We start from the raw sequence: 27,244 nt of genomic DNA on the forward strand, positions 1-27,244 counted from the left end.
ATTTTTTCTTATGCTGTGCTAATAAATACATGGTCATCAGACTGTATCTCCACTTTTTCACTCATTTGCTCCACTGAGATTCAACATTAAACGCCTTTTTTAGAAACTATTGTATGAAATTGCCCCCCTGTCCAAAAATTGATAAAAAAATAAAAAAAAGGTAATCTGGAACAAAACATAAAAAACACTACAATATTTAGGAGTGTTGTGTCTATACAATGAAAGCAAATGACCCAATTTGTATGAATTAATGCAATAAGGTAAATATATATTCTTTAGGGATTTCATTTGGCCAAAAGTGGCCACAATTGAGCCAAAATGTACAATTAGATGTAAAAAGTACATTGTCGCCATGTTTAAAGAGCAGAAGTTGGAAATAGCTTCAGACACAAATTGCCAGCATACATTGTTAATTGCATATTTGTGGTCTGTGTGTTATCGATTTAGTATTTTAACTATGGGGAATTTCTGATTCCTTTTTGTAAGAAATGCTATACAAATAATAACGTTTACTTTACTAATTTATCTACGGTGGCAACAGTTTGACCGGCAAGGAGCCAACCATCAACTGACATGCAAAGTAAACAACAATCCGATTGTTAGTGCATTTATATTTATTTTTTTCAATTGGTGGATTTATTCTGAATGATTCACTATCAATAGATCAAATTCATTTCATTTCATTTCCACTTGTAACGTTGCTTTGACGGTCAAATCATCTTTTGGTCTGGCGGTGACGTCGCGACACCTGTCCCACTTTGGGCGGGAAACCTCCCGGGTGAGTCATGGCCCGGCGCCGACGTCACGACACCACGAGACCCGTATGGAGAAGACGGAAGTAGACGGAAAACAACATCAGCGATACCAGCGCAGGCAGGCAGGCAAGGCAGCCAGGCAGGCAAGCAGGCAAGCAGGCAAGCAGGCAAGCAGGCAAGCAGGCAAGCAGGCAGCTTCGACTCGGCTCGGCTGGGCGGCCAGATTTAGACACGAAGAAAAAAGAAAAGGAAAGGAAAAGAAAAGCTGAAGCTCTCATCGATCACCACTACGATTGTCTTGGGTCCACAAACATGTCTCTGTTCGGAAAGTGGTTCGGCACGGGCGGCGGGGGCAAAAGCGGCAAGGCACCCACAGCCCAGGAGGCTGTCCAGAAACTCCGAGAAACCGAGGACATGTTGGCCAAAAAGCAGGAATTCCTCGAGAAGAAAATCGAGCAGGAGATCATGACGGCCAAAAAGCACGGCATGAAGAACCAGCGAGGTGAGGGGGCAAAGAAAAATAAATCGGAATCAAATAACAGTCTCTTTCGCTTGTCGATTTAATCACCTGGTTAGCACGCGGGCTAACTGGACGGGAATCCATTTTTAAATCACCTTGACAGGCGGCTACGAAAAAAACAACGACTGGGAAAAGTACTCACACTCTGTACTTAAGTAAATGTACTCACGCTTTACCCGAGTAGAAGTAAAAAATACTTGTGTCGAAATGACTCAAAATGTACAGTTGGGCTGCAATTTGCAACTTACAGTTAATTCATCTATCGGTTATTTTGTCGACTAGTTGGTAAATTATACAATACAATACTACTTTATTTATTCAGCGCATTTTGTAACAAAGCACTTTACATACAACAACAAAACAGCAATAACAAAACACAAAATACTATGTACAATAGACACCAGAAAACAGCCGAAAACGGTCAGTCTCAAGTCGAATCAAAAGCCAAAGAATAGAAATGTGTCTTCAAACGGGTTTTCAAAATGGACAGAGAGGTGGCTTGCCGAACATTTAATGGAAGGTCGCTCCAAACGGAATGGCCGGCATCAGAAAAGGCCCGATTCCCTCCGCGGCACCTTGAGCAACGCCTGGTCCGCAGACCTGAGGCACCTGGAAGGTGCGTAGGTGGAGGACAACAGAAATCGGAGAAGCTGAAACTTCCGGCATTTTGGAATCACCATTATACAAGGATTAAAACTAGTCATCGGTTGTTATTGATTAGCTGTCGATTCATGATTGCACCTCTATTATTGATTAATTTGATAATCGATTAGCTGTGGATTGTTGCACTTTGCGTCACAATTGTGTTTGACAAACTTTTGATTTCTGTTTTCCTGAATGTTGAACAGTCCAAGACTTTGCGTCGCTTTGGATTGGAGATCAGCGCAGCTTTTGAGTTGAAGATAAAGACTAGAGCTTGAATCTCAGCAGTTCGTATCAAACATGAGAAAGAGAAATGCCCACACGTGGGAAGTCAAACAAGTTTAGACACCTCACACTCCAAAAGAGTGTTGTCTCATTTGAGTATGTGGAAAAACATGTTGGCAGCGGACGGATGCATTTCAGTTGATCAATAGAAACCTCCACAGCAGTCACTTATTTAGCAAAAAGGCCATTGATGGATTTATTTGCAGCAAATAAAAAGATATGTTTTTAAATATTCCTCAAAGTATTATTGTCGATACTTTAGGATGTGAACAAGCTTCGTGGTAATTACTGTGTCGGGCACTCTAACGGTTTCTGAGAAATTAGGCTGATTCTTTCTCGGATCACGTTAGTCAGTCAGTGCTAATAATGGAGATAGTGTAAGCGGTGCTTTTTGGCAGAGTTTTGCCTGCCTTGGGCAATATGGAGTCAGTCCTCCAACATCCTCCCAAGTTCCTTTCGAGCGCTGACGACAAACCTCTGGCGCGCCACATCACGTGAGGCTATTCAGACGCGCGAGGGCCAAACTTGAATTTCGACATAGCTAAACGGTGACGTCACGCCAAGAAAACGAGGCCTCGCAGGACATCCGCTTGACAAACGCAAGCACGCGGTGGAGGGCCGACTCGGCAAGACGAGTTAGTTACTCACCGTCGGTTGCGTGGCGCTGCATTGGCGACGCGCAAGATACGATGCCGGCGGTCGGTGGCCTCGGAAAAGGCCAACGCAACAAAGCCGTCGAATCATGTGAAGAGCAGCCGAGCGATGACGCGGAAAGCGGCAAAAATGCCAGCAGACTCCATACGTCGCATTAGCAGTTTAGCCGAAACTCACTAGCGGCGCAGCCACAAAATAAAGCCACAGTCGGTCGTGTCATCTTTTGATGATGCGCGTTTGCAGCTTGCAAAGATGTCATGCTGTTTGTGGCATCACAACTTGAAAATGATGTTGATCTTGATTACTCCCAACGGGGCTTTTTGTTGATTTGGCGTCTAAGTCTCTCAAGGGTGGCAAGTAGTTGACTGTGTTACGTTATATTGGTCTACGTTTGTTGTACTCTTGACTAAAACATGTTTTGCCATTTTTTTACGTTCATCTTTTTCATTTATGTTAGCAAAATGTTGAACTCCAGTCTAGTTTCTTTAGTTTTCAGTACAGATGCTTTATAGATGGCGATTTAAAAACAAACAAACAAACAGATAACAATCTTTCTTTCTTTTTCTTTCCCCGACATATCGGCCAGCCCGAGAGTCGTGTGTCTCCTCGTCCCCGAGGAAGTTCCCAAAGCAGATGGTCAGATAAACAGTAACAATGTTACCTGGCCAGAAGCACATCATGTGCCTTCGTGTCATCCAGTCGGACCGCTGCTGTGCGTGTCTCTTGCTGATTGACAGACTTGTGCGTCTGCATGTAATTTATATCCCTCAGGGTCAGATCATCGCGCGCATGGCCTTTGTATAGACAAAGATCGGTCACAATCAAATTCGTCAGTGGATTTTTGCCGCCTTGCTTTTTCACATGTACGAATGTCTCCCTTGCTGAAACCGCCACGTTTGAAGCCCTATTTTCAAGACGTTTTTGATGGTTTCACATTTTGAAAGCCAATCGAGAGAGAAAGGTGGTGGCAGTGTAATGCAAACAAGATGTCTTGGACTTGGATGGGAAAAATCCCACACTTTAACGGTGAAGACAAAAGTGCAACATGGTGAAGACAAACACATTCATAGCGACCTTGTAAGTTGCTCGACTGACATGCGTTGCCCTTCAAACAAGTGCAGGAGAGTTCAGAACGACTCACGAAAGCCGTTCCACCCTTGCCTTTTAAACGTTCGTAATCACGACACGTAGTTAAGACATGTTCACAAATTCATCTGTTTGGCTCTTGGCTGTTGTGTGAATGCAAAAAAAGGAGCACTCAAGACTCTAAGGTACATTAGTGTTTGTTTTCATAGAAATTCATTGGCATATTAAATTATCGGAGAAATTCAATTCATTTTTTTTGAAGGGACAGTGCAAGTTGATGAACATCATGAACAAAATACAGACGTAAACAAGCCAGATTGTAGCCTTAGACTAATTTGCATCTGTTGTCCCCGGGCCGATGTTTCCTAAAACAAAAATTATAGAACATGATAAAACACACACACACACACACACACACAAATCTCGTGTATCCAAAAATGGAATTAGAAAGTTCAGAAAACATATTGCAAGAAATTGCTGTTGGGACGCATAACGGTCAAGTCACCCCGGCATGAATTAAAATTGGAAATAATACTGCTTTAGAAGAAGCTTTTTCTGCAAAACAACTATTGCCTTTTGAATGCCAATAATTCAAATACTCATATCAACAAAACTGATTTTCAAAATGAACGGGGCACGTCTTAACTCTGAGAAGGCACCTTTACAAAGCCGATCATTCTCCAAGGAGTCAGTTTGAAATGGTACCGCCAATGTTTCCAATCATTCTTTGGATGTCTCCCAGCACTACTTAAGCGCTCCGCTCCACTTTGTCGTTTTTTCCACAGCATTCGTGCTCGTCTTTTCAAATGTCGGCCGCTCGCTGAGCCTAAAAGCTGCTGCCGTACGTTTTAATCAGATGAGATTTAATCCGATTAAAAAAAGGGGGGCCGGGGGGTAAGGAGTTTTCGGATACAGCAGCATTTGGACGCTGTCGCCGCACCGTCGTCGTGTAATCCTGTTCCGATCCCGATCTGTGTTAGCTGCTAATGTAAACTGGTCATTCATCAATTCCAGGGTCCCCGAAACACCCACATGTACTGTATTTGTTTCATGCTTTTCATACAGAAACGCAGCTCCATATTTTTGGAATCAAAGCGATTGTAAGGAAATAAACTGATCACCTTTAAAAACAAATTTTAAAAAGTGTGATTGCTGTACTATATGTGCTGTACTATCGGTGTGCTGGATGTGGGCCTTTAAGGGGTGTGGCCTAGTAAGAAACATCAGCAAATAGAGATGGCTAATCTGCGTGGATTCGCGTGTTTGTCTGGTTCAATAAACGCGGCCGTGGCTCTCCTTGCCCACATGCCGGCGCGCCTTTAATTGCGCCTTTTTTTTTCCGTCAGTTGACTGTCTGTCAAAGTACCACTGTTCCTTCAATGATTCCCCTGCCTCCGTTTCTACTTGACTGTAGCACTTATGCACAACTTGACTACCTGCGCGTCCTTTACCCCTCCACTTACTTTGCCACTTGATTCGCAGCGGCACTGCAGGCCCTGAAGAGGAAGAAACGCTACAGCAAGCAGCTGGAGCAGATCGACGGCACGCTGTCCACCATCGAGTTCCAGAGGGAGGCGCTGGAGAACGCCAACACCAACACGGAAGTGCTGAAGAACATGGGCTTCGCCGCCAAGGCCATGAAGGCCGCACACAAAGAGCTGTGAGAGCACGCACACACACAGACGCAAACACACAGACGCGAACACGCACGTCACCGTGTTGATGTGTCGACTTTTTGTGTCGACGCGCAGGAACGTGGACAGCGTGGACGACCTGATGTCGGACATCATGGAGCAGCAGGAGCTGGCGCAGGAAATCACAGACGTCATTTCCAATCCCATCAGCTTCGGCGACCAAGTGGACGAGGTACGGGCGTCGCGCCTCCCTTGCGTTTCCCTCTTGACAATAACGACCGGACTCCTCAGGACGAGCTCATGGCCGAGCTGGAGGAGCTGGAGCAGGAAGAGCTGGACAGGAATCTGCTGGACGTGGAAGGAACGCCCGACGTGGCGCTGCCCAGCGTCCCGGCCACATCGCTGCCGTCTAGGCCAGGTGTGCTCTCATTCAGTTCCAAAAACAAAACAAAACAAAACAAAACAAAAGACCCCTTTCCTGCCTCAAAACCTTTGGACGACCATTTGGCATACGACGTGTTTGCAACTACAGCAAACACCCGCTTATAGCGGGGTATAAATTCCAAAATCAGCAATTGAGGAGCCATATTATTATTCGTTTTTGTTTGTTTTGGCAGCTGAAACCCTCCCACATACTAAAAATAGATTTTAACTCATGAAAAGGAAGTCAACCCAAACCCCTTTTTTTTTTTTTTTTTCCAAGAATATGTTCTATGCAGGCCCACTATTTGACACAAGGCATTCTGACAAATATTGTGTTTGTGGAATAAGAGTTAATCCAGTTGTTTTTAGCCATCTTGGGGGGGGCTTTTTGTCACTTCTGTCAACTGGAAATGACGTCACAGTTGTTCAGGGTTCAGGTAACCAACAATCACAGCTCACCTGTTTTGTGAAGCTGAGCCATGATTGGTCGTGACCAGAGCCCTGCGCAACTGTGATGTCATTTGCAGTCAACAGAAGTGACAAAATGGCCGCCCCCTGTGTCTTTTCAGCCATGGCTTCTTGAGACATTTTCCGTTCCATCTACGCACATGCCTCCCAAATTTCATGTTGCTAAATCAAACATTTTTGGGTGGCTCTACTGAGACAAACTTGTGATGACCTGTGTTATGAGTTTGAGCTCTGCCATGATGTCGGCGTTTGTGTTTTTGTTGCGTTTCAGCCAAGAAGCAGGCGGAGGAAGACGACCTGGACATGGCCGACCTGCAGGCCTGGGCCACCAACTAAACTCAGGCGGGTGAGGGGGGGACCGCAGGGCTCCCCCTCCCACTCCACCCTCCACTCCGACCCCCCTGCTAGCTACCATCCTGAAGTATGCACTCATGCCGGCCTCTCGTGGTGCATACTTTGCAGGTGGAAACGCTCAATGTGAACACTCGACTCATTTGTGGTCCCATCCAAAACCACGACAATGACACCACTCGGAATATTTCTTATATTCTGAAATGAAAACAAAAGAAAGGACAAAAAAAAAAAAGAGACATTTAGGTGACGATGGCGATGTCCCGCCCGAGTTTCATAATCTGGCGCCTGAAGTTGTGCTGTTCAATAAACGAAAGCCGCCAAAAGAAATCTTTGATTGGAGAAGCTTGCATTTGATGAGCGCGCCGCGCCCACTTCACCCTCCGCACGCACGTTAGACGCGCGCCAAATCTCAAAATGGACGCACGTACGCATGCACGCACTTTGCTGTGTGAGCCCGTTTTGTGGGCCACGTCTGTACCAAAAAAAAAAAAAGCTGTTTTTCAGGGTTTACATGTGTGTTTGAGGTTTGTATGAGCGACCGTGTGTGTGCATGTGAGTGTCTTCTTGTGTTTACGTGAATGTTTGTGTGGGCCTTTCTTTGTATGTGTGTGCATTTGAGTGAGCATTTGTGTGACTTTGTGTGAGTGTTTTTTCATGTGATTGTGAGTGTTGTGCATGTTTGTGTGCGTGTCTTTGAGTGTCTTGTGTGTTTTTGATAGTGCCTGTGAATGTTTTGTGTTTTTGTCTGTACGACTGTTTGCGCATGCCTTTGTGTGCGTGCGTCTTTGTGAATGCTTTGTGTGAGTGTGTCTAAAATGGCCACCCTATCTTTTGCAAGGGTGGGATCAGTGGACGCTGTGTAAAAAGTGCAGCCAGCAACGGGATTTCCTGCGAGCGTGTCAGTCAATGATCAATCCGAAGTTGTCCGCTTTGCGATTGGTTGATGCTTGGCATGAACAAGTTCAAGGTCCAATGGCGTTACATCGGCACCAGCCACAAAAACGGGGGAGGGATCAGTGGCAAGGTGGAAGGTTTCTCATGTTAACATATTTTTTAAATGTTTATAGTTGAAGCTAAACTAATGCATGATTGGAATACTTCATTCTCATTTGAAATTGTTTTATTTGTAAGTCATTTCATTCAAATATGTAATCAATTATATGTATTTCTTTAAAAGGTATATGCAATATTTGTTAATGTTTTATATTTTACTTACAATAAATTAACCACTGAATTCGAGAAAAATTGAAAATGAAAAAAATTCGAAAGTAAAATGAAACTTACAGAGAAAGAAACTAAATTAATGCAATATTTAATCATTCATAAATTGTATTTATGATTGCTTTACATTTTCCATTCCTCTTTATAATTAATGAATCGAAGACAGAAATTATTAAGAAATTATAATTGTAAATTGTGGAGCAATTATTTCACGATGTATGTAAGTGCTTGAAAAGGTGTTGCGCAAAGGTTGGCAGCGGTGGGATTCGAACCCACGCCCCCGGAGAGACTGGAGCCTTAATCCAGCGCCTTAGACCGCTCGGCCACGCTACCCTGCAGAGGTGTCTGCCACGTATGTGTTAGATGTCCCGTCATGTAACACCAGTGCTGAGCGCCCATGTAGCAAACTACGTTACGTGACCTCATCGCGTTTCATCACTATGTAGTCTCCTCGAATGAAGTCGCGAGTTAAGTTTTTTTTCGGTAGCTTTGATAAAATACATTATTGAGATTTGTGACAGATCCAACATTGAATTGTAACAAAGTGCGTGGAGTGACATCTCAAATGAAAGCTTGTGATGAGAGCTTTCCTGATGTCAGACTTTTATCTCAATGTGTCCTCATTTCATGAAGTGATGACCAAAAAATGTTTTTATGTTGCCAAAATTGACTCTGGAACAGATCAAAAATCAAATGTCGACAAACCACATCGAGTAACATTTCAAATCAAAGGTCTGCTTTTCACATATGTATCTATGTGACCAATATACGCTTGTATGATCAAGTAATAGCCAAGAAATGTTTTTGAGGGACCAGTGACACATTTGACTCGGAATTGGTCAAAAATCTATTTGGAACAAAGTGTGTGAAGTCATACCTCAATTGAAAGCTCAGGATGAGAGCTTTTCATATCCAGGATTATTTTCACAATGTACCGTCATTTAATACAGCTAGAACCCTCCAAAAATATTTGATCAAATTTGTGCGTACCAGTTCAAACATCAAACTGCAACAAAGTGCATTGAGCCAGACCTCCAATGAAAACTTTCCTGATCTATGATTAGTTTCACAATGTTTAATACATGACTCCCAAAAATCATTTGATCAAATTTGAGTTTACCAGATCCTGCCCAAAAAATAATTTAATAATGTAAAAATGATTATTTTGTTCTCAAATTTGACATGAAACGGGTCAAACATGTAATTGCAGCAAAGAGCATCATCAGTGGTCCTGTACTTTCCACACCTGTGATTATCTTGTCATTACGCCCTATGACCCCAAAAATGTTTGTTTTGGGGTTTTTTTGTGAGACAGCGGCAAGCTTGAAAGTTGTGGAGCAGCCAGCTGTTCACGGCGTGAGTGCTGAACATCAAACCTTTGATTGCAGCGTTTCGATTTGCAGCACTGAGAACGCGCCGCGACGTGAATTCAAACGTTTTTTGTGTGTACGTGTGTGTGTGTTAGCGTGTACTATTCAGAGCGTGTTTTGTGAGTGTGAGGCTTTGTGCGTGTTTATTTGTGTGAGTGTATCCTGTGAAATGTTGTTTTTGTGTAAAGACGTGTGTTGAGAGTTTATATGAATCGGAGCCTGTCAATGTGTCTTTGCGTGTTTGTTTAATTGTACGTTGTGTATTTTTTTCTGGAATGGTTATATGTGTTGTGAGAGTTTGTGTGTGCCTGTGTTTTTGTTTTCATTCGTGTTTATGAGTGTGAGTGTCTGTGTGATAGTATCTATGTGTGTTTTTTTGCACGAGTGATAACGTGTTTATTTGCATAAGCGTGTTTCTGAGAGTTAGTGTTTGTGTGAGTTTGCGTGTGTTTGAGTGTGTGTTACTGTGAGTCTGCCTTTGTATTTGTTTGTGAGTGTTTTTTTTAGTACCAATGTTAGTGTATTCATTTGTTTGAGTGTGTTTGTGTTAATGAGTGTGAAAGTGTTTGAGAGTGTCTGTGAATTTTGTGTTGTGTGCTTGAGATTTAGTGTGCTTATTTGGGTGAGTGTGTGTGTGGTAAATTTGAAACTGTTCATATTTTTGAGAGCAATATTTTGTGCGAGTTGTCAAATGTGTTTCCGAGTGTGTCTCTGTGTTTTGTAGCGCGAGTGTTTGTTATTCGTGAGATGTGTTGTGAGATTTTGTATGCGTTTGTGCCCGATTTTGTGATTATTGTTCACGTCGTGTGTTTGTATCTTCCCTTGTACATGTTCACGTCAAAACAGGTTGACCACTTTAAAAGTAGTCGAACGCCGCCGTTAAATAAGACGTGTCATAAAAAGTGATTACGTGAGCTCAATTTGTCAGTTTCCACACTAAACTAGTAGTTACTTGCATCCACATGCGGCTCTTGAATGCTTCATTCACAAAGGTGTGTCCGCTCCACCAACCCGACGAATCACGTCACGTATATTTCTGGCGATTTCTCCATCAGCCAATGGGAACCTATAATCTGGTTTCCGAGCACCGCCCCTAGTTTCGTAAAGCCCCGAGGAAGCATCCGCGTGCATAAAAAGACCGGCGACATGTTTAGGTCCCTCCTCTTCGAGTCTTCTCGTCGGCCAGGCTGTTGTCGCCACTTCGCCCAACCGAGCTCGATCAACACACGAACTAGCAACCATGTCCGAGAAACTCCCCTTCAAAGTTGGTCAGTGTCGAATTTAGTTGTTTAGCCGCCCTTTTAAAGTCGAGTTTTGTGCGCGTTTTGCGTATTTTATGGCTAGTTGGCTCGCTAGCATGAGCGTGCGGCACAATAACTACGAGACCAGAAAAGCTTTTTACAGGCTAAAAAATCACATTTGTATCGACCTCGTTTCTTGCAACGCTAACATCAACGCTCAATTCGTTGAATTGTAAAGCGTTTTTGTGCTTAGGTTGCGTTGGCGTTATTTTTTTTGTCCAGCTGCTTGTTCCATTTCGCAGCGTGTGAACAATTTTGAAATGAGTCGTAATGTTGAAGCAAATTGGTTGCGTTGGATTCTGGATGTTGAAGTTTTTTGTCGCAGCTATGCCCCGCAGATGATGTGCTTGAGAACGTCATCTCCCATGATGCAACACGCCACGCCCCCTCCTTGCACAGTGATTGACAGCGGCAGACTGTCGTAATGCTACACGTGCTGAGTACTAACTCAAATGCCAAATGAAAATGAATTTTTATGTATTAATTTGTTAAAAACTATGTGAACAAAATTTTACCCAACAGGACATTAAAATGACTACATAATGTAAGTAAAGTACATAATCAATTAATCAATGGGGAACTATTTAACTATCCATTAGTTGATATGAATTTATATTAGTTCTGTTTGAACTTTCTGTACTGTTTCCGACTAGAAGTACATGACTTTTCAATATAGGGTATTTGTACTGTAGATATTCGTATTTTTTTGTGCAGCATGTTCAAAAATCATTCATATATATTTCATTATTTATATATATTGGCTTATTTCATGACCAATTTTATATTTACATATTTTGTTACAAGTAGTTTCTGCATATATTGCATATTTATATACTAATGTTTTCAATGTGCGGTAATTGAAAAGCTGCCGTCAATGAAAATACTGTAATTTATATAGGTTCAGTGCAATTATTTTATTTTAGGTTGCCTTTTAATTGAACAATTAAAGCGCACATTTTAATGAATTGATGTGAATTGATTCTGGATTTTTTTTTTTTTTTTTAATTGCATTCATGAAATTCATTCACATTTCTGCAATGCCATATAGAGCTCTCATACAAAATTGTGTCAAGCAAGGTGAATAACGCGCATTGCTCAACAGCATGCGGTCAGATAAGAGCAACGGGACAGAGTCCGCACACCCGTCAAAAGCCAGGCTTGCTTCATGCATCCGACAACCCGGCTAGTGATTGATTTACCGCTTGTCAATCTGTCACTTGCTGTTCTCCAGACCTTGAGAGAATTTTCCATTTCACCACCGGTTATAGAGGTGCAACGGTTAATCGACAACTTTTCGGTTATTGATGATTGATTAATCCTTTAGAGACCTTGATGAACTTAAAATTGTCCAAATCCTCAGAATTTAAGCAGTTTCTGGAGTCCTCCACAAAAGCAGACTACTTATCTGTGTGTTTAATCAAAACAGTTACCAACTTTTTTTTTTTTTTTTGAGGCGTAACAGACCAAACCAGGAACACAATCATTAATTTGTTCCATCATTTTCTTCTGTCAACTTGAAATTTCCTGTTTTTTCAGTAAGGTCTAAATTAGTTTGTCTTTTTTTTTTTTTGTCCAATTTATTTAATTTGGAAAAAATGACATATTTTACACTCTCACAGGGCTTCAGCCTAACTTTTTGGACGGGATGACAAATTGGTCTGATTCATCAATAAAATTGGCAGAATAATCAGTTAGTACATTTGTGAGTTGTAGACCTGATTTGGACAATTTTAAGTTAAACATGATCTCAGACGATGAATCGATTTTATCAAAATAGTTGTCTGTTAATTTAATAATCGGTTATTGTCAACAGGGCGATTTGTTGCACATGACTAGTGGTTTGCGGGCACCCACTACTGCTACACAAAGCAATTACTGACAAAGTACAGCTGAGTTGTACATTTCTGACTTGTGAAATGTGAGGATGATGACTTGCTGACTCAACAACCCCCCCCCCCCCTTTTGTTCTGTCCCTCAGCTGACATCAGCCTGGCCGAGTGGGGGCGCAAGGCCATCGACATCGCCGAGAACGAGATGCCGGGCCTGATGAAGATGAGGGAGCTGTACGGCGCCTCCAAGCCTCTGAAGGGCGCCCGCATCGCCGGGTGTCTGCACATGACGCTGCAGACGGCCGTGCTCATCGAGACGCTCACCGCGCTCGGAGCCGAGGTCAGCGCCCCCCCCAGGCATCCCTCCCTCCCTCCCTCCTTCCCTCCCTGCGTTTAGCATGGGCCTCTGCATTTGTGTGTGGCGTCAACATTTGTGTGTGCGTAGTGTTCGCATGTGGCCTTTTGCAGTCACGGCATCGAGTGTGGAGTGCGTTGCCCCTTGAGGCGTTGCAGCTCAGCCGTCCTTGTTGCAGCTGCGTCATAAGGCGGCAGAGAGCAAAGGCGATCGTCTGCACTGAGTCCACACAACTATGATGACTCAGCGTTTTGTTGGCCGCCAACACATTCCCGATGCACATTCATATAGATGTATATGCATTCAATAGTTTCAAATTGAGTGCAAAAAAAAAAAAAAAAAATGATGACGCTGTTTGACGTTTGGTCCTGAAAATTGGCAAAACTGTTGACTTTTGTTTTTCAAATCAGGATTTGGACTATTTTGGAAGTCAGCCCAAACCTATTTTTTCCGGAATATGTTCCATGCAGGCCCACTAGTCTAAACATGGCATTCTGATGAATATTGTGTTTGTGGAATATGAGAAATGCGCCCATTTTTAGCCAGCTCAGGGGGCGGCCATTTTGTCACTTCTGTTGACAAGTGGGTGCATTTTGCTGCTTAACTTGTATTCCACAAACACAATATTCATCAGAATGCTATATTTCAATTAGTGGGCCTGCATAGAACATATTCTGGAAAAAAAATAGGTTTGGGTTGACATCCACTTAAAGTAAGATGATCAAAATGGTTCATTATTTTGTAGGTTAACCAATGGTTGCACCCACTGATTATGTTACCACTTTATTCTAAGAATGTAATTTTCTCAAGACTACTTTCCTAAACGAAAATTAACTTCCCTATATGACCCCCCCCCCCCCCTCAAACGACGTTATTTTGGTTGTTAGTGTCTCACAAGTTGTCGTTGTCGTCACAGGTTCAGTGGTCCAGTTGTAACATCTTCTCCACTCAGGACCACGCTGCGGCCGCCATCGCCAAGACCGGCGTCCCAGGTGACCTCAAAATGTTTCCACTACATTGGGGATTTGCAAGACAGCGTTGTCGCTTTTTACATTCTCCCAGATGTCTTCCTTTTTGGTTATTTGTGGAAACCCCCACTTAGTCGTGTTAACACCCCACCGCCTCCCGAAAAATGAAGTCTTTTTTTTCATGCCACAATTAGTTGAGGCTGGGCTGGGCTGGGCTGGGCTGGGCTGGGCTGGGCTGGGCTGGGCTGGGGGTGGGGTCACAGCGTTGGCCTTTTCCACTACTGACATACAAACATGTCGGTGCGCAGTGTATGCGTGGAAGGGCGAGACGGACGAGGAGTACATGTGGTGCATTGAGCAGACCATCTACTTCAAAGACGGACAAGCACTCAACATGATCCTGGACGATGGGGGGGACCTCACCAACCTGGTGCACAGCAAGTACCCCAAGCTGCTCCAAGGTCAGTCCGCATCGGCCCTCCGTGGCCAAAGCAAAGCGACGGTCGGCACGTCACTCGTCGCCCGTCAAGCTGCAACTGATTGTTTTAGTAATTGATTTAATCTGCCGATAATTCCTTTTTTGGGCTTAGTCGACGAATCGGATGGGGGGAAAAAAAAAAGGTTGCAATTTCCATCCCGTGATTCCACAACAGGACGTTTCAATTAGACAGCACAGACAAATGAATTGGCTCCAGGAATGAAAGTAGATCTTTTCCCACAAGTCTTAGCTACTCGTAAACGTCCGTACAATGTGATTGATTTTTCTTCATTTTGGTTATACTCAAGTTTCACCCACACCTTTCTTTGTAAAGTGTCTATTATACTTAATTACGCTACTCTGCTCATGTCGTGTCAAGTCCCGAAACTTGTCTGACTTCCAACATGGCGTTTCTTTGCCTCATAATGGACGTGACAAGCAGACATCCGGTGCCTCATCTCGTCTTCTACCCAAAAGCTGTGTTGATCTCTAATCCAAAGCGATGCGATGCAATGCCACCGTCTTCTGGCATCTGTTCATCATGACACTTGCTAACAAACCTGAATTGCAGCGACAAGCTGGGCGAAAAGGCTTGGAAAAACGGCCCATACCAGTTGACCACAAGGAAGGAGTTCGTTTACGTGTTGCTCGTCATTGCGTAGTAAACCAAAGTAATATTGCGCTTTTCTGAACACTCAAAGACGCTTGGCACACTCTTGAATGCTCCTTGAGGCGTTGCAGCGCAGCCGTCCGTCCGTGTGAGGCGGTCGTCCGCACCGCGACGACAACTCGGCGCTCGATTGACCGGCGACGCGCGGCCGCCGAAGTCTTGTCGGTGAGCGCGGCTTGTACTCAAGCGTGGCCACGTGTCCCCCAGGCGTCCGCGGCCTGTCAGAGGAGACCACCACGGGCGTCCACAACCTGTACAAGATGATGAAGAAGGGAGAGCTCAAGGTGCCCGCCATCAACGTCAACGACTCGGTCACCAAGGTAACGAGAACGCTCACAACGCTTGGCATGTACAAACATTTTGCAAGTATGCAGCCTCTTACTGAAGGAGGGGGCGGGGGGACTTTTGTTTTTATAGGGTGAAACAAAAAATGGGAACTTTTTAACAATCCAATAAAACCAAAAGTCATGGAAGAAAAACGTTTTTATCCATAGAGCAAAAAAACATGCCATTTAAGAAGCAATGATGAAATGTTCCTTTTTTTCCAAGTTATGTCCTCGCACCAGCCTGCCGCAGCGATAGCTTTCCTTTTGTGCTCCTAAAATTCACATTAACGACTGGCAGTCTCTTGTTGTTCTACCTTTATCAATGCTGGTAACTTTTTTAAAAAATGCTCGCAAATATAAAAATGATTTTACTGTACAATTGAATTCTCTTAGAAATGAGCCTTCCCGCAACTTTTTTTTTTTCATGGTTCAGATACTAGCGTTCTCACAATTCAACTTTTTTCATCAAGGGGAATAAATGGTCATCGTTATTTATAGTTATATTATTTCTAGTAATTGTTTGTTTGAAAAAAAAAAAAAAAAATGAAGAACTTTCAATTATACATTTTGTCAGGAAAAAATAATTTCTTATTTTCTTTTTTTCCCTTAACCTGACCAGCATGTGACGCGACATCAACTTGAGCGACTATGATTGATCTGAGCATGACTTGGCCCCCCGAGTGACGGCCGACCCGACTCTCTCTGTTTCAGAGCAAGTTTGACAACTTGTACGGCTGCCGCGAGAGCCTGATCGACGGCATCAAGCGCGCCACGGACGTGATGATCGCCGGCAAGGTGGCGGTGGTGGCGGGCTACGGCGACGTGGGCAAAGGCTGCGTGCAGGCGCTGCGCGCGTTCGGAGCCCGCGTCATCGTCACCGAGATCGACCCCATCAATGCTCTGCAGGCCGCCATGGAGGGTGAGGACTTTGTGCCCAAAGCGTCGCATCGGTAATCAGTCAGACTTCTTCTCAGTAAGTCGCACTGTCCCATCACTGGTGAGCTGCTTTAAGACCAGATCCGGAGGCTACTCGTCATGTCCTTGCGGCTATCTAGTACCGACTCTTTTTTTTTTTTTTTGGAAGGACGATGCTCATTAACCAGCCTGGCAAAAACACGGCCGTGCGAGTATCCTCCCTCCTTTGTGGGTAGCTGCTCAGCCGAGGAGGAGGAGACAAAAAGCCGCTGGTCCTGCTCATCATTCGAGGCGGCTCATTTTAGGGACCCATGCCAGCAGCCGATCATAGTGTGCCCTGCTCAAAAGTCCAAAAGAAGAGCTGGTTACCGGTGACGGACAGTTTCAGCCGTTATTGAAACCTTGACTTTTTAAAACCACGCTAAACTGTTGCTTTTGGTTTTGGTCCAACCTTGAACTGGGGCCATAGTCAAGGGGGAGGGAATTATGAACAGTTCCAAAGGGCAGTCAGTCAGTCAGTCTGTCAGTGTTGGTGGCAAACCTTCAGGCTTCTGTGGAAAAGCAAAAATGTGTCAGGAAATGCCTACGGGAACAGCTGAACTTTTATTTGGGTTCGTTTTTTTTCCCCCTTCAGCTGGAGCTGAGACCTTTCGTCAAGCTAGAGACAATGAGGAACATGTCCGTCTAATAGAGTTGGCACAAAACCGTCTAGAAAGCAAAATGAAGCCCCCCCACAAAAAAAAAAAAAAAAAAAAAATCTCAGGAAAGCCTGCTTGAACAGCTGAACTTTATTTGGGCTTCATCAGAAGCAACTTGAAATGGTGTCAGGTGTGTGCTGCCTCACTTCACGTGCCGCTTCCCCGTCAACACGGCAAGTGGCCATAAGTTATACAGGTTCTAGGTCACAATGCAGGAAAATGTTTTGAAATGATTGCTTTCGACCACCCCCAACCCCCCCGCAACGTTGTGTTCCTAAAACCTCATTTGAAGCGGCATGTGCAGACTTTTCCTCTGTAATGTACTTTGCAGGCTTTGAAGTGACCACTATGGACGAAGCCTGCCTGGAAGGCAACATCTTTGTTACCACAACCGGCTGCGAGGACATCGTCCAGGCACAGTAGGTGGCGCCACAACTCGGGATGTGCAAAATGGCCAACCTTTGATTTCCCGTCAATCGACACGCGCGAGTACTAAGCCAAATTGCTCCCTACTGACTTGGCGACCCATCCCTAGCCACACCACCAATGGTCTTCCATGTGACTGCGGTGGCGTTTGGCTTAAGTGTTGTTGTTTTTTTGTTTACGCCCCCTGCAGTCACTTTGAGAGCATGAAGGACGACGCCATCGTGTGCAACATCGGACATTTTGACTGCGAGATCGACATGAGCTGGCTCAACGACAACGCCGCGGAGAAGATCAACATCAAGCCGCAGGTCAAACAAACTGACAATAGAACCATAAGCACAGGCATAACATATTCTTTATCCTCTGTATAAATTAAAAAAAAAAAAAAAAAAAAAGTCCTAATGGCAACAAGAAGCTGAGGCCGCATATCTGCCGGGCTGTTTTACTGCCCCCTGGTGGCCAAGGTGCACACAGCAGAAGAGGCAGCGCAATTGCCTATTGAGTTGAAGCCAAACATTTCTCTATAGCGCTTTCCGTTTTGTCATCACTCTTTGAGTACTTGTCTTATAAAAATCTCAGGTTTTCGTGACATTTGTATGAGTGCAGCTAACATGGTTTAAAAGAAAAGAGAATTAAAAATGAGGCAAACACAAATGACAACGAAAGAGTGGCGAGGATTAAGAATTGGTGTTTTTTTTCGTTGCGTGCCGGCGGCTGCAGGTGGACCGCTACCGGATGAAGAGCGGACGCCACATCATCGTGCTGGCCGAGGGCAGGCTGGTGAATTTGGGCTGCGCCATGGGCCACCCCTCCTTCGTCATGAGCAACTCCTTCACCAATCAGGTACTCAAACACATCATCGACTCAATATATGCGGCTCATTGCTTTAAGTACAGACTACAGACACTTGGCGGGGGGAGTGTCATTTAGTTCTTCATGCCGCCTTGGTTTTTGTGAACATTTCCCATGCTTGAAGTCCTATTTCAGGGTTCCTGCGGGGTCTTAAAAGCTTTGAATTTATGAATTTAGAAATAAGACATTAAAAGTCTTGTTTTCCTATCTGGGTCATCAACGTTTCGCTGTATGGAAATGGACTTTTTTAAGGTGGGGGTCGGGGATTTGGGGACTCGTTAAATGATTATTTACACGCGTCATCAACATCCACTCGCGCTGCTTACTCACCTCTTCTTTCACCCTGTTTGCCACTGTGCAAGTTGGCACGCACGAGCGCCGGAACGGCTTTTGCAACCCGTCCAAACGGTTTGCTTCGACTGTTGGCGTGCGGCCTATCGCTTCATCGGCCCATGCGACACTTTTTCTCATTTGTGAGCCGCTGCAGCGTGTTGCTGTCGTCAACGGAAATTACGACAAAATATCTTCAATGGCGTGAGGCAGACGAGACTCAAGGAAAAATGCTGGTCATGTGACGATAATTAAATCTATAACGTCCCGTTGTTGACGGATAAAAACGAGACTAAATGTGGTTTACGAAATGAAAACTGCTAAAAACGTCTCTTCATTTTCATGAATCAAAACGAGACGTGACGAAACGTCGTGTCAAATCTGTACCTTGGGTCGCGACGTCTTTCTCTAAATCCTGACAAGCGAAAATGGGAATTCTGCAAAATTAATTTGTGGTTCTTTTTTGTCCGGGATAGGCATTTTACGCAATGGGAGGAACAGAAAAATGCATGCCAATGAGCCCTGTGCATATTTGTATTGTTCATGTTTGTTTGCGTTTCAGGTTCTGGCTCAGATCGAGTTGTGGACCAACACTGACAAATACCCCGTGGGCGTCTACTTCCTCCCCAAAAAGGTTCGACTGCACTTGATTTTCTGCGCTATGTTTTTGAGCCAAATGGCTTGGAAAACAAACGAGCTGCAAATGTTGTTTACATGTAACATGCAACACAACAAATGTACTCAAGGGGACTCAAAGCCGCTGCAGGTGTCGTCCGTACTGCGCGTTTGATGGGTGCTTCTTGAGCCTAACTGGAGGCATCCTCACAGAATTTTTTGTTTTTTTTGTTCATATTTTCAGATGTGCTTTCTGGTTTTTTTTGTTTTTTTTCCCTTTATCTTTTTTCATTCTTTTTTTAATCGTTGATCTGTAATCTTTTTTGTTTTCCCGTTCTTTTTTTTGGGCCTTTTATTTTCCTGTTTTATTTTTTTAACATTTCATGTTCCTCTTTTCAATTGTAATGTTTGTTTTTGTATGTGCGCAGTTGGATGAGCAGGTGGCGGCAGCCCACTTGGACAAGTTGGGCGTGAAGCTGACCAAGCTGACCGACAAACAGGCCAAGTATTTGGGCCTCCCCACGGAAGGACCCTTCAAGCCCGACCACTACCGCTACTGATTCCGGCCGCCGGAGAAAGCCAGAAAGCGACCTGGCGGGCCGTCACTTGGACTCATTTGATCTCGTTAATGGAATCAAACAAAGCCTTTCCCCCCATCTGGACTGTTAGCTTTTTTTTTTAGCTAGCCAAGCACTTGTTGTGGCCTTCTTCCAGTTAGCACTCAGCACTCACCAAGACCACCGTCGGGCCTAGCTGAGGATGGAGGACAGGTTCCCTGACAAGGTTTTAACTGTACATGACTAATGAATTTAATTTGACTTGATCTGCCACTGCTTTAACTTGGATGCTCGCCAATGTGGCGACTTTGCGGATGATTGTTAACAATAAACATGGTGACTGATGAGTTTTTTTTGTGTTCACTACCAAGGTTTCTACACGTTAGATTTGGCCTAAAAGATGGCACGGAATGTGCCATCTTTTGTGTGCCTTCACCTGCCAACTTTACTGTTGCGCTTGATGTCAACTATGCATTTTTAAAATAATAGCCAATTAAAATTTTGTTCTGGTGAATGGTTAGCCATTTTTGCTGCTGAACCCCAGCGTAGTGTTGGCTCATCAGTGCTGTAGCCGTCACCTTCATTTTCACATGATTCCACTTTGTCGTGTGCAGTGTTTAACTTGATAGCACGTAGCATTAGACATTCCGATTTCTTCGGACACTTTTCTTGATTTCATCCACTATTTACCTAACGGCAGGGCAAAAGCTCAAATTTTTGCACTACGTATCACACGTCAGTGGCCGTCGCGCATATTTTCAGTGACCCCCAAAAATATTTGAATGAAACAATCTTAACATTTGTTTATTTTTTTCAAACTTGAACCATGACAAAAACTGATGAAAATTGAATATATAATGTATGAACTCGTTTTAACAAAGCAAATACCTTCCTACGCGTCGAGTTCCTTCCCATGCCCAGTGCGCTTGCGCACGCATGCGCACAACTCCGATAAATGTTTTTGCGGGAATCGTGTAACTTCTTGTCCTACCTGTCGTACATTCGGTTAAAAGCGGTGAGTGCTTACTATTTTCGCTCTTATTGACTCTTATTTGACTTTTCATTGCCTCAAAAATACTTTTGGCGTGATTTTTCCGTCATATCTCTTTGTGCGTTGTGTGTTTTCTTGTAGTAGCTTTCGAGCATCGTGTTGACGTATTGATCATGTGGTGAATGTTTAGCACACTCAATTGTCTCTCGTTAGGACGTCTTACCTGCTTGCACCTCCGTCAAAGTAGTTTCTTAAGGGATTTTAAAGTTCTACCTGTATGCATTCAAACAAAACAAGCTGAAAGCGCACGGTAGTATTTCGGCTATCAAGTTAGCCTCTGGTAGGAAGTTTCCCACGGGTAGGACATTTTGCCGCCCCACCGACTTTCCTTATCTTTGGAACTCAAACGATGGAATGAAAGTTCCCTTCTCCTCCAGCAGGTGGCGTTGTGCGCTGTCAAATGCCACTTGGCCAAGAATGAAACGTGGATCGCAACGTCAATTTGAAATATTACTCTTGATAATAATAAACAATAAGACGTACAATCGAACCCCGTTTTTAAGTTACCTTTTTCATTTTTTTTCATAAGAAAAAACGGGCCCCAAAAGAAGATTAGAATTTTGAAATATGAAATGGATTTCTGAAGATGAAAAGGACAATGAATATAATGTTTTAAACATAATAAACTTGTGATAACTAAAGTTGCATTCGATTCCATAAAATATGTATATTTGCAGTGGAGAAGTCAAAATAGTTATTTTTGTCTGTTTAATTTGGTATTATTGTGAAAATCATAATTCATTTTGAATTTATTAGATTTTTCTGTTGTATTTGAAAACTGAAAATGTGGGAATGTAAAAAAAAAAAGGTTTTATTTTTGTATAATTGGATAAATCTAAAATGTTTTCTTTTCAATTATAATTGATATTTTTTTGTTTTGGCCATAAGAAGAGGGAAGCATGAGAGAGAGCGAGAGAGACGTAATTGTCGTAATTATGCAAAATTGTAAGAGGAAGAGGCTGCAGCCAAGTCATTCATATAAATAAGGATTACAATTGGTCTCAGAATAACACCCTGTGGGACTCCACGTCAGTGATAACCAGGGCTCCACTAATGATGGCAAACAAATGGTGATTTGACGGCAACGTTTGAGCGATTGAAAGAAAAGTGCCGTACCAGCTTCCAAAGTGCAGCAGCAGTAGCTCAGTGCGGAAGGACTTGGAGGACACGGCATTTCCCTGCCTTCAGCGCGAGCCTCAGAGTGCAGCGCGGCCGGCCACGATTCCGTCGACGGCCCGCTGATTATCAACATAGCCGACACGATCGCGTGACATGGCCACCTCAAGACGCTCACATATTGGGAACGAGCCAATCAGAGGAAAGCCTTTTTTCCCAGATCAAATTGAGGCCAACGGTGACCCGGTCAAAGAAGATGTTATCATGATTTAATAATAGTGAGGGCCCCCTTGCACTACCAAAACTAGACAAAGACCAAACAAATGTGCGCACGCACGCACGCACGCAGCGCACACACAAACGCCAAGTACCGGATGTATGCAATGTGCTTTTCATTCTAGTCTTGTCCAATCAAAACCCAAGCAAACAAATGTTCTTGTTCTTTGCTCCGTTTGGGGGGTTGAGTGAAAGATTGAAAAAGCCGATTTATTTGCTTATCACGTCAAATGTCTTCCTATGACAGGAGCTGAGCGCTGCCCTTGACAGCATCGCTGTTGCGGGTTAGGCTGCTGGTGGTAGGACCCAAGAGCGGACAAACAGATGTAAAAGTAACAAATAAACTTGAAGAAACAAAAAATCAAAAGTAACAAAGAAACCGAGGAGCGGGCGTGGCGGCGGCCGAGCTCTCAAGGCTCGGGGCTGTGAGACGACAAAGAAGAAAGGAGTCCAAAAATGAAGCACCGGCTTAACCCAGGAAAGACTTCTCAAAAACAAAGTCATTAACTCCAAATCACCCGTACACACTAGGAGTGACTTCAAAGCGCAACAGAGGCAAAACTCAACAACACGAGGAAATCAAGTGAAGATCTTGATTTGTCAGCAGGAGGTGAACGCAACCTGTTCCTTGCAACAAGTGACAAGAAGTTCTGGCGAGGAGTAGAAATTTGACCGCGGGCCGAAGACTGGATGAGATGAGTCATGGAGAACAGGTGTGAGAAGCTCAGCACAACTGTGCACGCCCGGCAAAATAAGACCGCTCAATGTGTCCTTAGCAAATTCTGTGTAATTCCACTACTGTCGGTATTGTTCAACTATTGGGTTGCGATGTGCATTTAAGTTTGCGTCTGACGGGTCAAGTTGGGATAAAAGCATACAATTCCAGAAGAAAACAATTGCCGGTTTTGGCGATATGCACATCGCATGAGCCAATATCGCGATATCGATATTTTTGCGATAGATTGCGCAATCCAAACTCACACTCGTTTTCTTGTTTGTTGTTTTTAGGAAACTGCCACTCTGGCATCACAAGAATGACACGTTGAGTTACAAACGAAATTTGTGTGGCTGAATTTTGCTGTGGAACTCAAAGTGAACCGAACGGAGCTTCCATCTTTCCAAGGCGAATTGGCGGACCTCGACGACGACGACGACGACGGCAGCGATGGGAGATGCCCCGGCGGTGGTGGGGACAGTGATGATGACGATGATGAACGCATCGCAAACACAACAGCTGCTTTAGTGAATTCCACGCGCAAGACAAGACAAGACAAGACAAGGCAAGGCAAGTTGATTGGTTTGGATCGCGCATTTCACGTACAAGACAATCCAAAGCGCTTTACGTCGCAAACATTAAAAGCCTGACAGAAAGACAAACAACATTTTAAGACATTGGCAAAATTAGCCCAAAAATCACCTCAAATAATTAGAATGATGCTTGTTTTTTGTTTCCAATGTGTTTGCATAGCAGTGTTTTATTGCTGCTATAAGAGTTGTAACTCCCGAAACTGCTTGAAAGCAAAAACGCAGCCCAATTTTCATCTTTTGCCTTTCTTTTCACCCTTTTTTTGAAATGATTGGAAATGGAGTCCGGTGTCAAGGTTAAGCATCGGTGGCTGCTATCGGCATGATCGGCGAGGGCCCGATACCTTGAAATAAGGCTGACATTTCCCCGTTGCCTGCTATCGCTACTCGCCCAACCCTGACATACGCATGCGGTACATATATAATGTATGTGCGTATTTCTTTCTTTCTGTCTTTTTTCCTCAATGCACGTTCGCTCGCGGATTTTGCCATCGGCGGTCCGGCGCCTGCCTACGTGGCCTCAAGCGTAGCAGACGCTCTGTATTTGTCAATCAGGGCTTTGACTTGAACCCAGTTACCGAAAGCTCTTCTGGTGGCTCCAATGCGGAGCGCCTTACGTACTCTTGTGATTCTGTGATGAGGGAATCAAATGTTTGCGCCACGGATCGCTAAAGGTTAACTAAAGTTGACCTGAGGTTGCACCTGGGCAGAGCGCTTTGTTCCCCGAGATGTCGGCTTTGGATCAAACAAAGACTTGGCCTGCTCTTTGTCAGGCCGACGGACGGCAGCTTCGCTCCAAAGGCGGCGGCGGCGGCGGCGCCGTAAATCAGCGGCGCGCCCTTCGTCGGTGGCCATCGGCCGCTTCTTGGAGGACGCGCGTGCGCTTTGACCATACGCACAACAGCTGCGGAACGTCTGCGCGCAGCAACTCGGTTCAAAATGAAAAACAATCCATTTCCGTTCCACTCAAGCGGCTTGCAACTCCAAAAGGTATGCCGCAAAACAAACAGTTCTGACTTGAAAGAAGAAATGCACATTTTCACATTTGACTATTTCATGTGATGAGTTTCACATATCAATTCCTACTAATGTGCAATTGGTCACATTTAAATGTAAAATTGATCACGCTAAAGTATGACATGTTAAGATGTGAAAGTTATTACAATCAAATGTGAAATTGATCGTGTTAAAACGCAAAATTTAGCACATTTAAAATGCCAAATTTAGCACGTTAAAACGAGTAATTGATCACGGAACATGAAATATATCACATTATTGCGTGATATCGATTTTTTTTTTTTTTTTTTTAATGCTGTGGCAGCAATACACGATGACTTCATGATTTACGTTGTTTTTTTTCCGTAAAGTTTGGACTTTATTTTGGGCAAGTTTCTTCTAATACTTCCAACTTGAGGAAGATAACCTGTGTCTGGTTTGTCAATGTCAGTATTTGGTTTGCCTCCTTGGCTAGTGTGTGCGAACGTTGCTCACAACTTTGTTTGTGGCTGGAGTCAAACGTTGAAGAAGCGGGCGCTCATCGGATAGCGTCAAAGCAAAGTCGAGTCGGGAGTAACAAAAGTCAACCTTCCACGGGTGGACGTCAGCATTGCGACGTTTGTTTGACTTTCAACGACTTGATTGGCGGCTAGCGATTTTGGCGTCCAGAAACAACAAATGACGGTGGCGGGCGTTCGGATGGGCGGGCGTTCAGGGACTGCCGGACCCTGAGCGGCTGGCCTAAACACTCGAATGCAAAGCATATTTTCACAAGCACGGAGCCACATTTCTCTCCAAGCCGAGTCGGAACATTTGTTGCGTGACTTTGTCCTCATTTGTTGCCTTTGTCTTGGTTTGTTTGCTTTGTCCAATCAGATTTCGGCGTCGATCAAACCAGCCAACCAGCCAAAAGTCAAAAGCACTGCCTAAAAAACTCTTCCACAAAGTCCACCCAACATTTTTGTAAAAGAAAAAAAAAGTTTCCCCCACCAAAAAATGTTGTCTTGAAAGGAAAAGAAATCTATATATTTTTGAAGAATGACTGAATGAAGTGATTTTTTTGTAAAGAAATGTTCCCAGGTTTAGCCTCTATAAAAAATAAAATACAAATAATACATTGAAATGCTAAACTAAAACCCTAACTTTAAACCCCAACTGTGCCTTCCAACCCTACTCGGAAACCCTAATTTAACCTCCCCATCCTTGTTTAAAAGCCTAACCCTGCCTTTCAATCATGCTTTGAACATTAACACTGTCTTGTGAGCCACATTTGAAACCCTAATCCTGTCTTGTCAAACTAATTTCAAACCTTAATCCTGTCCCGGAACACCAATTTGAACTTCCCATCCTTGTTTAAAACCCTAAACTTTCATTCTTGAAACCATAAACCTGCTTTCAAAGCCTAATCCTTGCACGACACCCTCATTTCAAACTTTAACACTTAAAAAAAAAACATTGGAAACCTTAAATCTGTTTTGAACACTCATTCCAAACCTTGAAGTCGTTTTAAAAGGCAAATGTCGGTGTAAAACTCAAATTTAAAAGATATTCCTGTCTGGAAACTCAACATTCTTGTTCAAATTGATCCATTCCAAAACCTAACTCTGGTTTGAATAGATTTTCTTTTTTTAATTTTTTTTTTTTTTTCCCCTTAAAAAAACAAAACAAAACTGAAGCCTTTTTTTCCCCTGACAATTTTAACTAGTAAAAAGTGTAACTTGTTTACCATCTTTAAAGTGGAAAGTGTGCTGACTTTTTTCTCTCTGGGAACAAAGTGTAACATTTCTCTTGAGCAATTTATTTGAATATATTCTCAACAAAGCAATCTGTAAAGTTTTCCAAATTGTTGTGGACAATCGCACGTGGTATGCACGCCCATGACCTCGCGCCGACTGCTGCCTCGCTGTCTTGGTGAACGGGATTGGCCGTTAGCCGAGGCCTGAGCAACCGCCGCGTCATCTTCGCTCGACGGCGCGTGGCAAAATGGCCGCCGCCTCCGACGTATCGAGTCGGCTGCATTTTGCTGCTTCGGTCGCATTCCGCAAAGGCAACGGACATCAAATGCCGCCTTTAGACCAGCGGAGGCCGCGTTCAGCGTGTGATTGTCAACAACGTCTTGGACTTGACTTCAACTTTAATGTTCTTTTTATTTATTTATTTATTTTTTCCTCAGACTCCCCCTATAATGTTCTTTTTTTTTTTTCCTCAGAAAGAAAAAAAACACACTTTTCCGTTCCAGTGAAAACAAAAAGAATCTCAAAAGCAACGCCGGTTTTCTCTTGGAGCAAAGTGTTTGTTTTTTTTCCTGAGGAAAAACATTGAATTTTTGATTTCAACAACATGTATTTTTACGGGGTAAAAATGCATTTCAAAAGCAACAAAAAAGGGAACGAAAAACTTTTTTCCCCCCAAGAAAACGTGCAACTTTTTCATCTCGATTTTTCGCGCGCCCACACACACACGCACACACGTGTTTTCAGTCACTTTGGCCGATAGTGTTTCACAGGGGTCGGGAGGGCATCGTCATTAGCGTGTTGTAAGACAAAATCTGGAAGGAGGAGAGCAGCGGCGGCTGCCCCCCTGCCGTGTATACCGCGTGTCATGTGTGCTCTTTTGCCACTTCAAAAAGAAAAACAGAAATGTGTCTTAACAAGGTGACAGAGGCCAGCGATTTCACAAGATTTGCGAGCGCCTTTGCCGAGTCGGATTTAATCAGCAGCAGCGGAGAGGGTGACAAAAGTCAGTGTGGAAAAAGTCATGAAAGCACG

At 43.8% G+C, this 27,244-nt stretch overlaps 3 protein-coding genes and 2 non-coding genes across 10 annotated transcripts in view; 4 read left to right on the forward strand and 1 right to left on the reverse strand.

Annotated features, from left to right (window-relative positions):
* The first annotated feature begins 779 nt into the window (after positions 1-779).
* On the forward strand, positions 780-7,148 carry LOC147142760 (charged multivesicular body protein 4b-like). Of its 3 annotated transcripts, none has more exons than XM_086041691.1 (5): positions 780-898; positions 931-1,257; positions 5,425-5,602; positions 5,694-5,994; positions 6,739-7,148. In XM_086041691.1, the coding sequence occupies exons 2-5, from the start codon at positions 1,068-1,070 to the stop codon at positions 6,946-6,948; spliced, it is 879 nt and encodes a 292-aa protein (XP_085897817.1). In that variant the 5' UTR covers positions 780-898; positions 931-1,067; the 3' UTR covers positions 6,949-7,148. The 3 variants fall into 3 exon arrangements, with proteins under 3 accessions (XP_085897817.1, XP_085897815.1, XP_085897818.1); XM_086041692.1 differs by having other exon boundaries at positions 824-1,257; positions 5,694-5,808; positions 5,868-5,994; XM_086041689.1 differs by having other exon boundaries at positions 820-1,257.
* Positions 7,149-8,293: 1,145 nt separating this feature from the next.
* Positions 8,294-8,375, reverse strand: trnal-aag (transfer RNA leucine (anticodon AAG)). Its single transcript has one exon. It is a non-coding gene; the product is annotated as a tRNA-Leu (tRNA).
* A 2,141-nt stretch (positions 8,376-10,516) lies between these two features.
* ahcy (adenosylhomocysteinase) lies at positions 10,517-20,079 on the forward strand. Its single transcript, XM_086041066.1, has 11 exons — positions 10,517-10,680; positions 12,692-12,882; positions 13,814-13,889; positions 14,174-14,326; positions 15,221-15,333; positions 16,051-16,258; positions 17,284-17,371; positions 17,569-17,686; positions 18,099-18,221; positions 19,123-19,194; positions 19,604-20,079. Exons 1-11 carry the CDS (start codon positions 10,653-10,655, stop codon positions 19,733-19,735), a joined length of 1,302 nt encoding a protein of 433 aa, XP_085897192.1. The 5' UTR covers positions 10,517-10,652; the 3' UTR covers positions 19,736-20,079.
* Positions 13,034-13,163, forward strand: LOC147142763 (small nucleolar RNA SNORA17). Its single transcript, XR_015088256.1, has one exon. It is a non-coding gene; the product is annotated as a small nucleolar RNA SNORA17 (small nucleolar RNA).
* A 572-nt stretch (positions 20,080-20,651) lies between the features above and the next one.
* Positions 20,652-27,244, forward strand: part of asip1 (agouti signaling protein 1) — a 41,410-nt gene continuing 34,817 nt past the window's right edge. For 3 of the 4 annotated variants that reach the window (XR_015088202.1, XM_086041509.1, XM_086041512.1), the window contains exons 1-3: positions 20,652-20,747; positions 22,423-22,888; positions 23,184-23,455. The gene's annotated coding sequence lies outside the window, so the exon portion shown is untranslated. The remainder of the gene's footprint in view (positions 20,748-22,422; positions 22,889-23,183; positions 23,456-27,244) is intronic. The other variant, XM_086041510.1, reaches the window with a different exon arrangement.

Source organism: Filicampus tigris, chromosome 9, assembly GCF_054856515.1.
Source record: "Filicampus tigris isolate MCC_2025a chromosome 9, RoL_Ftig_1.0, whole genome shotgun sequence".
Lineage (NCBI taxonomy): Eukaryota > Metazoa > Chordata > Actinopteri > Syngnathiformes > Syngnathidae > Filicampus > Filicampus tigris.